Source organism: Triturus cristatus, chromosome 7 (genome assembly GCF_964204655.1).
Source record: "Triturus cristatus chromosome 7, aTriCri1.1, whole genome shotgun sequence".
Lineage (NCBI taxonomy): Eukaryota > Metazoa > Chordata > Amphibia > Caudata > Salamandridae > Triturus > Triturus cristatus.
In genome coordinates this window covers 215,519,426-215,535,245 of record NC_140590.1, presented here as the reverse complement: position 1 = coordinate 215,535,245, position 15,820 = coordinate 215,519,426, and the positions used below count along the sequence as shown (strand labels likewise).

Sequence of the window (15,820 nt, the reverse complement as noted above, 5' to 3'; positions counted from 1 at the left end):
TCTCTTTCTCTTCTGTTTCATCTTGCACAAGGGGTGACAAAACAGGGTAACATTTATCTATCCCTAGTTTGCGCTGTCTATGTAACTGCTCATTCATTTGTTCCTCCTGGATGTATGACGTTACAACGCACACTTTTACAACGCATGCACTTACAACGCATTTTTTACAACGCACAATCCATTACAACGCATGACATTACAACGCAGGACACTACAACGCATTTTTAAAAACTACCTTTACAACGCATTTCCATTACAACGCATACTACCTTTACAACGCATACCATTACAACGCATAATATTAAATTGCATTTAAGGTAAGTATTAGATAGTATAGGGGTAAAAATTACTATTCTAACTCCAGGGGGTGCAACAGTAGGGTAAGTGTTGGATAGTATAGGGTTAAAAATTACTATTCTAACTCCAGGGGGTGCAACAGTAGGGTAAATGTTGGATAGTATAGGGGTAAAAATTACTATTCTAACTCCAGGGGGTGCAACAGTAGGGTAAGTGTTGGATAGTATAGGGGTAAAAATTACTATTCTAACTCCAGGGGGTGCAACAGTAGGGTAAGTGTTGGATAGTATAGGGGTAAAAATTACTATTCTAACTCCAGGGGGTGCAACAGTAGGGTAAGTGTTGGATAGTATAGGGGTAAAAATTACTATTCTAACTCCAGGGGGTGCAACAGTAGGGTAAGTGTTGGATAGTATAGGGGTAAAAATTACTATTCTAACTCCAGGGGGTGCAACAGTAGGGTAAGTGTTGGATAGTATAGGGGTAAAAATTACTATTCTAACTCCAGGGGGTGCAACAGTAGGGTAAGTGTTGGATAGTATAGGGGTAAAAATTAGTATTCTAACGCCAGGGGGTGCAACAGTAGGGTAAGTGTTGGATAGTATAGGGGTAAAAATTAGTATTCTAACTCCAGGGGGTGCAACAGTAGGGAAAGTGTTGGATAGTATAGGGGTAAAAATTAGTATTCTAACTCCAGGGGGTGCAACAGTAGGGTAAGTGTTGGATAGTATAGGGGTAAAAATTACTATTCTAACTCCAGGGGGTGCAACAGTAGGGTAAGTGTTGGATAGTATAGGGGTAAAAATTACTATTCTAACTCCAGGGGGTGCAACAGTAGGGTAAGTGTTGGATAGTATAGGGGTAAAAATTACTATATTATGCGTTGTAATGGTATGCGTTGTAATGGTAGTATGCGTTGTAATGGAATGCGTTGTAAAGGTAGTTTTTAAAAATGCGTTGTAGTGTCATGCGTTGTAATGTCATGCGTTGTAATGGATTGTGCGTTGTAAAAAATGCGTTGTAAGTGTAGTGCGTTGTAAAAGTTGCGTTGTAAAGGTTGTTCCCCGTTCCTCCTCATTATCTTTAAATTGCACAGCTGCTTGCAACATTGACATACCTCTTTCTCTCTTATTCCTTTTCGCTAGCTTAATTTCCTTCTGTTTCGCTTCCTTTCGCCATAGGCGGAAAGAATCAAACATCGCCGGCCGGGCTTTCTTTTTAAACAATTTAACTTCCAAATTATCTAAGATATCTGTATCGAAACTACCATTTTGGGGCCATTTTAAAACACCATCCTTTCTGGTGTATCGGATCCATACTTCATTATATGCAATGGGGCCCACGCCATGTTTTACATAAAGCTCATAAGTTGGAGTTCCAATTGGAGGAACCGGACATGAATCCTCTAATTGGGAATCCCTTCTACAACCCAAACAAAACAATCTTCCAAATACACTAGAACCAGGCATCTTCGCTCACTAGTCTAGTTTCAAACTTCAAAGGATTATCGAATACGATAGTCTTGTGAATACACGAGTCCTCTGGCTTTGGTGCTTGCAAGCTCCAAATCAAAATGATCCAGAAGGATACCAAAAATCCCGAAGGATACCAAACAAACTGGGAGACGCTCCACTTATACTTAACTGAATATCGATGATCGATGGCGTCACCAGAAGACTCTCTCAATTGTTTCGCTCTACCAAATCGTCAAGGGTCCAAAACAGGGCGATTAATCAGGGCAGCAGTCCTTCGTAGCCGTCGGGATGCGGAGAACCTCGCAGAAAAGACTTTCGGACCACGTCGACATGCAGGGGTCGATGAAGTGGCGGCCTTCCTCCAGAATTTCCACACGAAGCTCCTCATGAACCTCTGGCTTGGACTGGTACCGCTGAAATCGTCCCGAGTTGGGTGCTGTTAGATCTGGGGGTCTCTAGTTGGCAGGGTAGGTACCACTGTCCAAGTAGGGACCCTTGCTTCTAGTCAGGGAAAGGGGGATACACTGTTAAGATAACCCCTGCTCACCCTCTAGGTAGCTTGGCCTGAGCAGTCTAGGCTATCAAAGGCAATGTGTAAAGTATTTGTACCAACACTCACAGTAACACAGTGAAAACACCACAGATTTACTCCACACCAGTTTTAGAAAAATAATGTATCTTTACTAAAAACTTCACAAGACCAAATACTACAGACAAACCAACATATAATTCAAAAAGGTTACTTTAAAGATAGTTCAAGAGTTTGCAGAAAGTACTCCAGGATGTAAAAGTCAGTGTCTTGCACAATGCGACTCTCAATGCACAAAATGCGACACTTTCGTGCCCAACAGTACCTGTAGTTGCGATAAGGTTCCCAAAAGCTATAACAAGGAAGCTTGCAAAGGCGATGTGATACTCCTGAGATCCTGGGGAGGCTTTGCAGCAGCCCTGCTTCACGCAGCAGAGGTGGATGCGCCGGCTCCGATCTGTAAGGGGAGGATGCGATGACTTTGGCCTTCGTTGCGTAGGTTTCTTAGGGGGAAGCTTCACGCACAGGTTCGATGCGACACGCTTCGATGTGGCACGATGCGCGGCGCAGCGTTGTCTTCCGGCGCCGCAACTCTCGATGCGCCACGGAACGGGACTCTGCGTCGACGCACACGATGACTGGAGACTTTTCACGCACCGGCAGTGGTGCGGCCCGCAAACTGGTTCTGCGACGACCCTCGCAATGTCAGGAATCTTCACGCTTCGGGACGATGCTCGACGCACTCGGCGATGCGGGGACCCTGCGTGTTGCGATGGTGCCGCGATGAAATTTTCCACGCACTCTTGTTCTTGCGACACGCAATCGGATGATGTGTTGGGTACCTTTCCTCTTTTCACGCTTCTGCTTCCCAGCTCCCAAAACACAGCAAAACGACCTCCTGAGGCCCCAAGACTGGGCAAGCACTCCAAGGCAGGTCAGAACTCCTTCAGCAGAGTTCCAGGGGAGCTGGTGGTGAAGTCCTTTTGTTCCTGGGACTTCTTAACAGGGAGCCAGCTCTTCTCAGGCCCTTGGAGATCAGAATCAAAAGAAGGGGACACAGCAAAGTCCTTCCCCTCTCCTTGGCAGCAAAGCAAAACAGCAAGCAGGCAGTCTTCTCCTCTTCAGTCCTTTTCAGCTTTCTCCTTGGCAGAGGTTTCTTCTTAGTTCCAAAGTGATCTAAAGTTTTAGGTGTCTGGGGTCCTTTTCTTATACCCCTCCAAGTCTTTGTCTCTCTTTGTTCCAGTGGGGGGATTCCCCTTCTCAAACCGGTTTCTGGGTGTGCTCTGCTCTGGAGCACCTGGTTCCTTTCAGAGTGAGGGGCAGGGTCGTTAGACGCTCAGCAGGAGGTGGAGCCTTCTTTGTGCCAGCAGAGGCAGAGTCCTCAGCCTGGCCAGCAGGGGGTGGAGCCAGATTTGTGTTTGTCAGGGGCAGCCCTATTCAGACCCAGGGACTACTCCTCCCACCCATCTAAAGCAGATCCCCCTATTCACCCTGCTGCTGACTCATCCAGGCTCCTGGAGCCACCTAGCCCATCACATGACACCAGTCAGCCAACCAGCACACAGGCACACAGGAAGGTTAAACAGGAGAATAGCTACTTTCTAAAAAGTGCTATTCTCACACAGTGAAGTTAAAAACCATCTTGCTAAAAAGATGTATAATTAAATTCTGAACACAGAGATACCAAACTTGGATTTTCTATCTTGCCCTTATGGGAAGATAGGCATGTAAACAGCCTTCCCCATTCTATCCTATGGGCAAGATAGCCTCTCAGCAGTGAAAAACGAAAATGGCTGTAATTCACTACCAGGGCATGTTACACACCTCAGTACATGCCCTACCTTTCAGGTACACTGCACCCAGCCCAGGGGGGTACCTAGGGCCACCATAGGGATGCCTGACATGTACAGAAAGGGAAGGATAAGGCCTGGTCAGTGGGTGCACTGGCCAGGTCGACATGGCAGTCCTGGACTGCACATAGGCACTGCAAGCAGGCCTAAGACATCATTTTTAGCGCTACTCCTGTGGGTGGCACAATTAGTGCTGCAGCCCACTAGTAGCATTTGAATCACCAGCCCTGGCACACGCAGTGCACTTTACTAGGGGCTAACGGGTGAAACAAATATACCAATCATGGATAACCAATCAATACAACAATTTACCAAGGGAGCACTTGCACTTTGACACTGATCAGCAGTGGCAAAGTGCCCAAAGCATCTAAACCAGCAAAAACGAAATCCAGCATAGCATCAAAAATACACAGGAGGTAGAGGCAAAAAGTCAGGGGTAACCACGCCAACGATGCCAGGTCTAACAGGTGCCAACTGAAGTACTGGGAATTTAAAGCCCAGCGGTGCAGGGGAACACACCCTAAGACTTCGGGTTCTTCCTGTTTCAGACCTACAGAAACACAGAGTCTTCTTGGTGAAGTCAAAGATCAGTTTATTGGCTGCACACCAATTACAGGGGTCCGAGAAGTACAACACAATGTATGTTCTCAGGAGACTGCTTAACATTACAGAAACGGGCTTCTCCTTAAATACAAAATATCATGCTTCAGGCATACATTCCTTGTTTTACGATATGGTCATCTACATGTATCCATTACAAACGAAAAGGCAGAGTCATGATGACCATCCCACATTCCAGTTTAGCCAGCCCACAATTATTTACCCAGCGAGGCTCAGATCCCACATCAGATATCAACAGGCCCCAATAAACACGGGCATCTCCTGTTTGTAAAACAAGCCATAAAGCAGGAAAAGTCAGGTGTGAAAGAGATTAGCCGGAGGCTTGTGTGGGATGAAAAGGCTTTATGGTGTGTCAAACCCTGATGCTAATCACAGGTGGCCGTAGGACGGGGAGCTCGTGAGACCGGACTGACCTGGGGCAGCGGAGCCAAGCTGCACAGGTCACAGAGAAGTCAAACAGAAAGTACATGTGTTCTAAAGGCCCATACTTGTTCGTAATGTGTAGCCTATGTGAGGGCAACCATAAGATGGCCACCGCTCTAAGATGGAACCCACGAAGTCAATGTATAATATCGTATACACAGTGCATTTAACAATGAAATGTTATGCAAAGCACTTGTACATACCGCATTGGCCATTCGCGGTTCGCTTATACCGGGATAGACAGGGGTAGGGCACCTGCCTCCCACGCAGTCCCAAATTTCAAAGTACCACACCCTGCCAAGTGGTGCCACCCCAGTCCCGCACCCTTCCCTTGTAAGTGAGCCTAAGGTGCTCTGCCAGCATGTGGATCCAGCAGAACTGTTGCATCTCCTCCGTTTTGTGGCGCAAAGTCGAGCAGAACTGATGCATCGTTGCCACTGCGTGGATTGGGCCCATCGCAAAGACTCACATTGAAGCTGCAACCTGTGTCGCCTTTGGAACCACCACTGCGTGACGCTGACCCGGCTCAGGCCCTTGCATCTCTTGTGGACAGCAGCCTTGACAACAACGATGGACTCTGCATTGCAGCCTCCCAGCTCTTCAGAATCGACTCATAACCCAAAATGTGTGTTCCATCCCCGACACCAGACTTCACATCACAAGCCCCATTGACAGGATCTTCAAAGTTGACGCAAGTTTGGGGTCTGCTTGTGCTTTACCCTGACAAGGATTGTAGTTTCTGCTTGACCAGACCCAACATACCTCAGTCAATCAACAACCTCATTTTTTACTACTATAATTTGTCATGATACAATGTGCCATATTAGAGGTATAGCACATTGTCTCACACTTTGCTGTGAAACACACTTAAGCCTGTGTGCCAAGCCCAGATGTGGGTGGTGCACCGTACCACAGCATATGCACTGTTCCCAGTACAGGCACAGACCAGGTGTACACATGCACTGCGTGTGCTCCTTTCCCTCCGTTTTAATGGGTGCCTTCTGGGGTTGTGTAATTACAGTGCACACTGTCAACAAATACTTTGCCTTTGCACCCTTTTCGTATTTTGCATGGGTCGATGACCCCACACAAAAGAAGGAATGTCTCTTTAAGACCATGCCAGCACACGTTTACTGCCTGCAAGAACTATATTATGGAAGAGCCATTTCGTAAAACCAAATTGCTCTTGGGGGGTGCAAAAAGTGGGCATACAGCCTGTTGCACCACTGGGGCAGTTTCTGTGAAACTGCCCTATGTTCGCTTGTGAGTAAACAAGCGGTTCTTGTAAATTATGTCTGTTTTTATCACATTACCATATAACTTGATCCAAAATCCCATCTCACCCCTTGTATAATTGAATGAAACCTACATGCTTTGATGTTACCTTTTCATATTGATATTTTGATTGGAGATCCGATTAAGGACTTTGTGAGCAGTACTTTGTAACTGGTGTCCAATACGATGTCAAACACATTCCATTTTTTCTCCTGCAGTAAATTAAATGGCTTTGATTCTTGCCTTCATTCCAGCGTGGTGATCTTTGATTAACTGGAGGATATCTTGCTTGATCCCAAACTGTTTATCTGTAAGGAAATTTGCGATAATCGAAGCTATAGTGCGCAGCTTCCATTTATGTTTGTATTTCTCTTTTCCAGTGCTCACGACGATGCTTGGAACGGTAAAATGCCAGGATGCTGGTGATGGTCGCGGTAAGTCAACATCACCCCTGTATCATTCTGTGTACAGGGATGGATTCCTGTTTTGTTTCATAGGATTATCTTTTCATAATTGAATTGATCGAATGAATCTGTTTTTATATATCACTATCAAAGTGTTTTTTACAAGAGGGTAAAGCTAGGGCTAACCCTAAGAACAGGGTCCGGGACAGGAGTCGTGGTAGTCGTAGGGTTGAAGACGATGGCAATATAGTCATTGTCGAGGGCTCATCATTGTATTCAGTCTAATTATATTTACCAATATAGCACGGATCTTTCTTCCTTTTGCTTTTATTAACATTATATTTATTGTTACTGTTGGTCTCATCCCCTACTCTCCCTGTTGTCTTTGACCTCTGGTTTGCTCACTTCTCCCTCTTTCTTGGATTAGAACTGCCTGTCTGTCTGGGCTGGAACTGACCCTGTGCAGCTCAGCGACTGTACCTGTCATAAAGTCGCCTCTGAGCTTCTTTTCCTTAAACCTTTAGCAATCTCCCTTTGGGTGCACCTTAGGCAGGAGATGGGTGATGGGAGGAGCTGAGCTGTCTGGGCCATGGCAGAGGGTTTGGCCTCGCGCCAGTATCACCTTTGCAATGTGTTGTGGTAATTCCTCTCCCTAAGTCGTGGTGTGGGACAATATTTACAGTATATCACTCTGGGCGCAGCAGTCACTTCATGCTCTCATTTTGTTAGATTGTACTATCTCTCCACAATCATATTTGTTGAATGAATAAATCTGTTTGATGTCACAATAAATTGTATCCCTACTGCCTCAAATCACTCCAGGTGTTCAGGATGCGGCCATTGCCCTCCTAGAAAAACACTGCCCCCCTGGGGTAACCTGGCAAAACCAGGAGATGGGGCTGGGCACAAAAAGCAAGTAGGCAAGCGGTTGTTCAATGACAAGCAAGTGTGCCTCATTGCACTTACATCAGATCTGATCTCTGTGATGCTGCAACGCCATCATCCCATTACCACAGATCCCTTGCCTCAGACCCCTCAGCCAGCCCTCATCCCTGCCTGCACCGAAAGTCCTAGAGCGCCCCACTAACAGCCATGACTGAAACTCCCCTGCAGGTCTTAGGTGCCAAGTCCTTTTAGTGCATCAACAGTTGCATAATAAGGATACAATGGCCATGACACAAGCGAAGGAACTGGGTCCTTTATCCCTTTCTAGTAACCACAGCCATACCTGGGATGCAGGGGCCCCTCAAGCACCCGAGGCCTGGTGTCAATGCACCTGCTGCGCTATTGATAGCTGCGGGGTATCACGGGGTATCACCAGAGATATTCATTTCAACACATCGATGCTTCCCCTTGCAAGGGGCGAACTCCATGTGCCTCATTCAGACCTTCACGAGGGAGTGGCTAGAACTGGAAGGGCTGGAAAGACATCATTTCATTCTAATTTGGTTGCAAATGTGCACCCTGGTTCTGTTCCAACCTCTGGTCTCCCTCGAATAATGCTCTGAAAGTGAAATGTGCTTTATAGTATGAGTAGCACCAATAAATGTTTTAATGCATACTCCAGTCATATTATTTGCAATCTGCCTGTGTCATCTATGACACAGATATCTTTGGGTATCTCTCATATGCATTTGCCTGCAGTCTCGTGGCATCTCTAGGCTTTCTTCCCCTACCAGCATGCCTATTTTTGGTGACTTTTGTTGGCAATCTGGCATCCTTTTGTGGATGGTTTTTGTAGTACCGTAGAAATATGTAGCACCTATGTACATCTCACAAACAAGGACCAATAAAGCGCTTCCTGGCCTCGGACTCTGGCCTCGGACTGCCTTCATAAATCTTTCCCCATTACTCCAAGTTACAATGTACATAATCATGAATTGTGCCCTCCTCTACTAATTGCAGTGCCACGTTTTCCTTATGCAGCCACTTGGTTCCTTCGGGTTCATATAACCTTTACATACACTTACACACACGCAGGTGACTGGACTGGGAACCAGTGGAGAGACAATCATCCGTCTTCAAATGTTTTGTGACTTTTCCCCAAAATGTTCAACAGTGTAGAGCTTAGGTAGTAAAGGGCGGCAGGCAAAGTGCATGTATAGTATTTGGCAGCACCAAAACACCACTAAAGTCAATGGGGCAGATTTACAAGGACTGGCACATCCATGCATGTTAGCAGGGATGCGCCAGTAAAGATGTGGCACGCAGGAATACCCTTCCGTCACCACGGATGTGACGCACCGCGGCGCAAGGATAGTCTGATGCATGTCGCATCTTATGTCGTAAGGGCAGTGCATTGTTAGAGTCGTGTCGCAAGCGTGATGCAACTCCAGCAGTGCTCAGGGGCGCCCTATACCTAACATGTTGCATCACTCCTTACGCCTGCTTCAAGCAGGCGTAAGGTTTTGACGCAGCATGGACAAGCATGAACGTAAAAGTGACTCACTTTTACGAGGCTTCCTTGCGATGGAACCCCCACCCGCATACAATGGGGCAGATTCACAAGGACAGGCGCATCCCTGCATTTTAGCAGGGATGCGCCAGTAAAGATACGACACACAGGAATACCCTTGCACCCCCTAGCGCCAAGAAACCGTCCGGTGAATGCCGCGCTTTATAAGTAATTATTACATTACATTACATTACATTACAGATACGCCGTGGTGCAAGGATAGTCAGATGCATGTCACATCTTATGTCGTAAGGGCAGCGCATTGCTGGAGTCGTGTCGCAAGCGCGATGTAACCTCAGCAATGCTCAGGGGCGCCCTATACCTAACATGCTGCGTCACTCCATACGCCTGCTTCAAGCAGGCATAAGGTTTTGACGCAGCATGGACTTAAAAGTGACTCAGTGAAATCTTTTAGATTTTACTGCAGTCACTTTTACAGGGCTTCCTTGCGATGGAACGCAGGTATAATGTAGCACAGGACTTTACAACGTGACGCATCTCACTAGATGTGTCTCGTTGTAAATCTGTCGCATGGTGGCGCATTGTTTACTATGCCGCTGTATCACAGAAGTGACGCAACAGTGTCATAAACATGTCACAAGGGGCTTGTACATCTGCCCCATTATACCTGACGCAGGTATAATGTAGCGCAGGGCTTTACAACGTGACACATCTCACTAGATGCGTTACGTTGTAGATCTGACGCATTGTTTACGACTCCGCTGCATCACAGAAGTGACGCAACGGTGTCATAAACATGTCGCAAGGGGCTTATAAATCTGCCCCAATATCTAAAAACAAATACATTTTCCACCAGAGATTCTATGTCATTGATTCCAATTGCGCGAAATGGTGCAGATCTGATATTTGAATCAGGGAACATTTAAAACAAAAAGTTCGATGCAGTTTGTATTTCAATACATTTCTGATGTAACGATTTCAGTACAGAAGTGGTTTCTCGACAATGGCCACTGGGGAATAGCTGTTCACTGAAACAATTCAAAATCCCTCAGATTATCGTTTTTTAAGCAGTTCAGTTTCTGAAGAAATTCCGTCTATCAAAAACCCAGACTTCGGCACGTTCAGCACGTGGTTGGAATTTCATGTCACAATCCCAGAGGCGTAGCGTGGGGGGTTCACAGGGGCAGTTGCCCCAGCCGCAAAATTCTTAGGGGCTCTAAATTTCAAAAGAAAGTATTACTCCCTGAGCTAACGGGCTAGGGGGCTCAATACTTTCTTTTGAAATGTTGCCCAGGGCGCTGGCAACGCACGCTAAGGCGCGGCACAATCCTCAGAACTGGCAGCGAAAGGTCTGTGCTCCAAGTGTCCCAAACTCCCAGGGACTCTTTGCTCGAGGTGAAAGGACATGGACCTCAGTGGCATAGCACCTTCTTTACCACTCTGCAGGACCACAACCAGGGATTCAGTCACTAATTATTTTCTTGGGGCATCTCAGTGAACAGTGAACACCGATGCCATAATTACAAATAATTCATGCAACGAGGCGCAGCAAAACAAGTTTCTGACCTGCATTGTATTGACAGGAAAGAGCTGAAGAAATTGCTCCATATTTACCAACATATGGTGCTGTTCAGCTCCCTCCATGCACTGCCTCACTTGTGGCTACCCAGAGGCAACGCAAGCAGCCTTGTGCATGGTGCAAGGGTGCCTGCATTGTGGGTAGGATTCTCTCTGTGCAGGACGGGATGCCTTCCTGCACAAAAACGATCCTTAGTGGCATATGTCTCTTTCTAGGTGTGCTGTCTAATAGAGCACACGTGGAAAGAGGCAGTACCGAGGAGAAAAGAAGATATGTCTCCTTGATGCACCCCTGTCAGGTAGGTGCACCATTTGACTCAAAACCAGGTTTACAAGTGTTTGTACCTCTGAGTTTGTGTCAAAGTCAGCCGCAGCCCGTTCAGGTAAGAGCGGTGGCTGGGTGGGGCTGGGTGGGGGGGTATGTCAACATACGACCGCAAGGGGAAATTAAATAAATAATTAATTTTCCCTCGTGGTCATATGTCGAAATCCCCCTCTGCCAACGAGGCCCCACCACTCTTACCCGCACAGACCGCGGCTGGCCAAAATGCATGGAGGGTTTGCACGAGAACGCCCCTATAATACCTACCTGTCGTGAAGTAACGTAGGTCCAGTCTAAAGCCAAAGGCACACTCTGATCAATAACACTAACACATACCTGGTACAACCATTCTTGAGAAACCAAATGAATCGATCCACAGAGACCATTTGCCTATTCAATTACATTTACAAATGGTTATATTTCCTTATGCTAGAAATGCAGGTGGTGATTCAGTGCATATTGTTGCCGTGCACCTTCCTTCTGCCCCATCCTGACTTGTTGTACCGCATGCGGCTCAGGTCTGAGGCTTGAGATCTCTGTCAGTCGAAACCGTACTGTTCTCGGATGTTGCCAAATTGTACTAAACCTGATACATATTGCTTTCAGAGGCTATTAGAATGCATTTAAACCACAGTGCTTTGTGACATTTTAAAAAGGATCTATTACAATGCTCTAATCTCCCTTACAGAAAAGTGTGGCTTGAACATGGAGTACTCACGCTGCGGTGGATCCTGTCCAAGAACCTGCCAGGATATCTTCAGCATGGGGCTACCTAAGAAATGCACAGTAGAATGCAAGCCAGGATGCTCATGTGTGTTTGGATATGTCCTACAGAATGGGAAATGCATACCTGAGAAGGACTGTACCTGTCCGGAGAACGCAGAATATACGGAATGTGGCGGGCTCTGCCAATTTAGTTGTAAAGACGTGGCCAACATGGTCAACAAGAAAGAGAAGATGTGCCCAAGGATTTGCACTGGAGGATGTGTCTGCAAAGGTGACTATGCATTAAACTCCGGTAAATGTGTCCGACAGAAAGAGTGTCCCTGCAAGAAGAATTCGCAGTACAATGGCTGTGGCACATGTCGGAGAACCTGTGAGGATGTGGCCAATAACATCACTGAAAAAGCCTGTACAAAGGATTGCAAGGTCGGATGCTTCTGTAATGAGGGATATGTCGTAAACTCTACAGAATGTGTCCTTGAGAAGGACTGTCCCTGTAACAACCACGCACACTATGACACCTGTGGCACTGCATGCCCGCTCACATGTGATAATTACAGCAATCCACCAAAATCATGCATAAGGCGATGTGTGCCTGGGTGCTTCTGTGACAAGGGCTATGTGAAGTCTGGTAACGCGTGTGTACTTCCAAAGCAATGCTCTAGAGCAACCTCCTCATGAAGGGGAGAAGCAAGTACCCATGGCTCTCTGAGCACTATATAGGATGTAAACATACTTGATTCACAATTGTTAACTCACCAATATGCAAGCAAGGAAAACCACTGAGTTAACATTATATTGCAGGGACTTTCAAGTTAAATAAACTACAAGTGAGATTAGGAGTATAGGTGATCGGACAAATATCACAAATATCATGGGACAGAATGTCGTGTCAAAAATATTGAGGACGTAAGAATATTGGGAACGCAATTTCCTATGTGTACGTAAAGTTTCACTATATATAACTCCACATATATGTACCATCACAATATATATATATATATATACACATACACATATATGTATGTATGTATATATATATAATATATATATACATATACATATATATACATATATATATATATATATATATATATATACATATATATACATATATATATATATATATATATATATATATATCTTCCGGGAACTTAGATCTGGAGTGAAAAATATTACATTTATACCTACCTATTTGCACTTATCTTCTCAATATTCTTGTCATGCAAGTGTACATTTTAGAGAATAAACTCATGGTAAATTCCTTTTTCATTCATGCCCGCATATTCACATAGCCACCTCGCCTGTAAATATCTCATTGCAAAAGTACCACAGAGAAAGAACTCACCCCATCCCCACCCCTGAAATGATATTTTCCAAACCTTAGGTCTGTAGTGTTTGTAAGGGCTTAAGTGCTCTGGGACCATTTGTGTTCTGCAGGTTAAGAGTTGTTTACTGCATATTAAATTCCCACAACCACAGCCGGGTCAGTCATTGAAAGAGATCTGTAGCGTGCAGCATTAACTAGAAAGCAAACTATAAAAAAGTGACTAAAAGTCACACTTTCGTGTTTTTTATCAACAATACTCATAACATCTAATTACTCCAGCTCATGCGTGATACCTTAATAAAATCAAGGCTTTTTGGCGAGCAACACGATGCATGTTGGAGTTTTTGAGTATTTAGTAGTGAAATACATACTATAGGTCCCAAGAGGCACTATGATGCTGGCTAAACGCATGAGCTGGCTGACCTTTATCTGGTCTAACCAGATCCATTTTTCAATAATAGGTTCACCTAACTTGAACATTCTTTCAAAGTGGGTTGAAAAATAAATATTTAGTTCTCTGCTGTAGAGATGTATTTGTATTGCTAAGGTCACAAGTTACAATGTTAAGAGAGTAGCTCAGTAGGTAAGGCATTAGGTCTGCGAGTACCTAGAAAAAACATAACAGTTAACAAAGTAATGCGCATATTATTTATCATAGAGTTTACCTCATCCTATACCACGCAAGGCGCGGCAGGGCAGCGCAAACCTACACTGAGAATTATCAAGCTACACTAGGCCAGTCTGCGTGGCGCTGCGTGGCTCGGTAAATCTAGCAAAACACAAGGTAGCGCAAGTTGTTGTCTTGCGTCACATTGCATGGTTAGGGCATTACATGGGTGGAGCATGAGTGTTCCCACGCATCCACCCATGCATTCTTACGAATTCCGAGATTTTCCAAGGGTGGTAGACCTGGGAATGCGTCAGAATTCATTGCCTCCCCATTTGAGGTGCAGCAAACAGAAATATATTTATTTCTCCTCACTGTTTCCTCTTTCTGCACAAAAACAATCCTACCAACAACGCAGGCGCCCTTGATTCGGGCCTTCATTGGCGCTAGGCAGCACATTGTGTGCCAGCAAATGACATGAATGCACAGTATATATTCCTGCCCTTTCCCTATCATACAGCGCAGCAAGGTGACTTGATTGATAATTCCATAAATAGGCCGCTACATTTTCCTCCAAAGCTATGTAATCTCTAACATTCAGTTGCATGTAAAATAGCAATAAAATCTTTCCCAGAATCTTGACATAGTGGTCTTTCCCCCAACCAGTTTAATAAGCTTACTAATACACTCTTATTTAATATATTTCTTATGGTGAAAACAGCGCATAAAGTGATCTTCAAAATGTACCTATTTTTGAAGGATGCTACTGGCCAAATGTACTGGAATTGTTTGTCACTCTATTTTCAAGGGTCTCCTAAAAAATGTAGCTTTGACCTAGTTTGCTGAACTAAAATGCACTTCAAAATGTACTATTTATCACTGCTTGCATTGACATATCCTCAAGTTGTGTCTTACACAGAAATAGATATTCTTGCTGGCCACTAAATGTGTCAAAAATCACTGTGAGCATGTGTTTTCCACCACACACAGCCCACTTCTCCCACAGACGTGGAGGATGCTCTAAATAGTTTGCACATCTCCTCTAGCTACCTCAGCTACACCCACGTATGGCATGACATTCTGAGTTGTACTAATCACAGGGTCTGATATCCATTATTATCAAGAAATGTGATTGTTAAGAGGCTAATTTTATATTCTCCTGTTAACAACAGTTTTGCGCCAGATTATTCATTCTCATTGTTTGTTATTCAGCTGCTGCTCAATTGATGAAAATAAATTCTTCTAAACATTCATATGCCTTGCATTGTAAAGTTTTTGATTCTAGGATTGGTTCTTGCCAAATATCATCACGACAAGTTTTCGTTAAGCTGCATATTCTGACCCCATGACAGCAAATGCCTGACTATGAGCGGCCTGCTGTGTTGACCTGTTTTTACCAATGATGGCTTCAGTACCAGCCCTTGAGCATTTGTAGTGGAAGCCCCCCCACCACCTCCGCCCCCTCTGCGCAAGCAGCTCAATGGAAAGACTGGATGGAGTGGCTGTAAAATGACTTTGCTGCATTGGCACTAGATAATGACCGATGTCGCCCCATGCTCCTGTGTTTAGGGGGCACCACCATTCACAAGCTTGGGAAGTCAGTAGTGGAGGCTGGCCCACCTCTTACTTACAGTACCCTGAAGTGAGCCCTCACTGCGCATTTTGAACCTCTCATGAATCCTGATTATGAGCGCTTCCCCCTAAGCCAAGCCAGGCAGCGTTCTGAAGAATCAGTGGACGCGTTCTATGCTTGACTAAAGGAACTTGCCAGCACCTGCACACGCCCCGTCGGGGATGATGAGATTTGGGCCCAGTTCATACAGGGGGGTTTCTCTGTCAAGCTGAAGGAGAACATCCTACAGGATGTCCATGGCTGACATGATTACTATGGAGCGGTTGAAGGAACTTTTGAAGGGGCGCGATGCACACATGGAGGAGGCTCTACATCGACAGTCAAAGACAGAGCCTGT

At 45.3% G+C, this 15,820-nt stretch overlaps 1 protein-coding gene across 1 annotated transcript in view; it reads left to right on the top strand.

The window, feature by feature from the left end:
* The window catches only part of LOC146809249 (zonadhesin-like), a 28,552-nt gene extending 13,449 nt beyond the window's left edge, over positions 1–15,103 (top strand). Inside the window, exons 3-4 of the mRNA XM_085616072.1 lie at positions 6,851–6,904; positions 11,879–15,103. Coding sequence (XP_085472198.1) covers positions 6,851–6,904; positions 11,879–12,594 — 770 coding nt within the window. The 3' untranslated portion in view covers positions 12,595–15,103. The remainder of the gene's footprint in view (positions 1–6,850; positions 6,905–11,878) is intronic.
* The last annotated feature ends 717 nt before the right edge of the window (positions 15,104–15,820 follow it).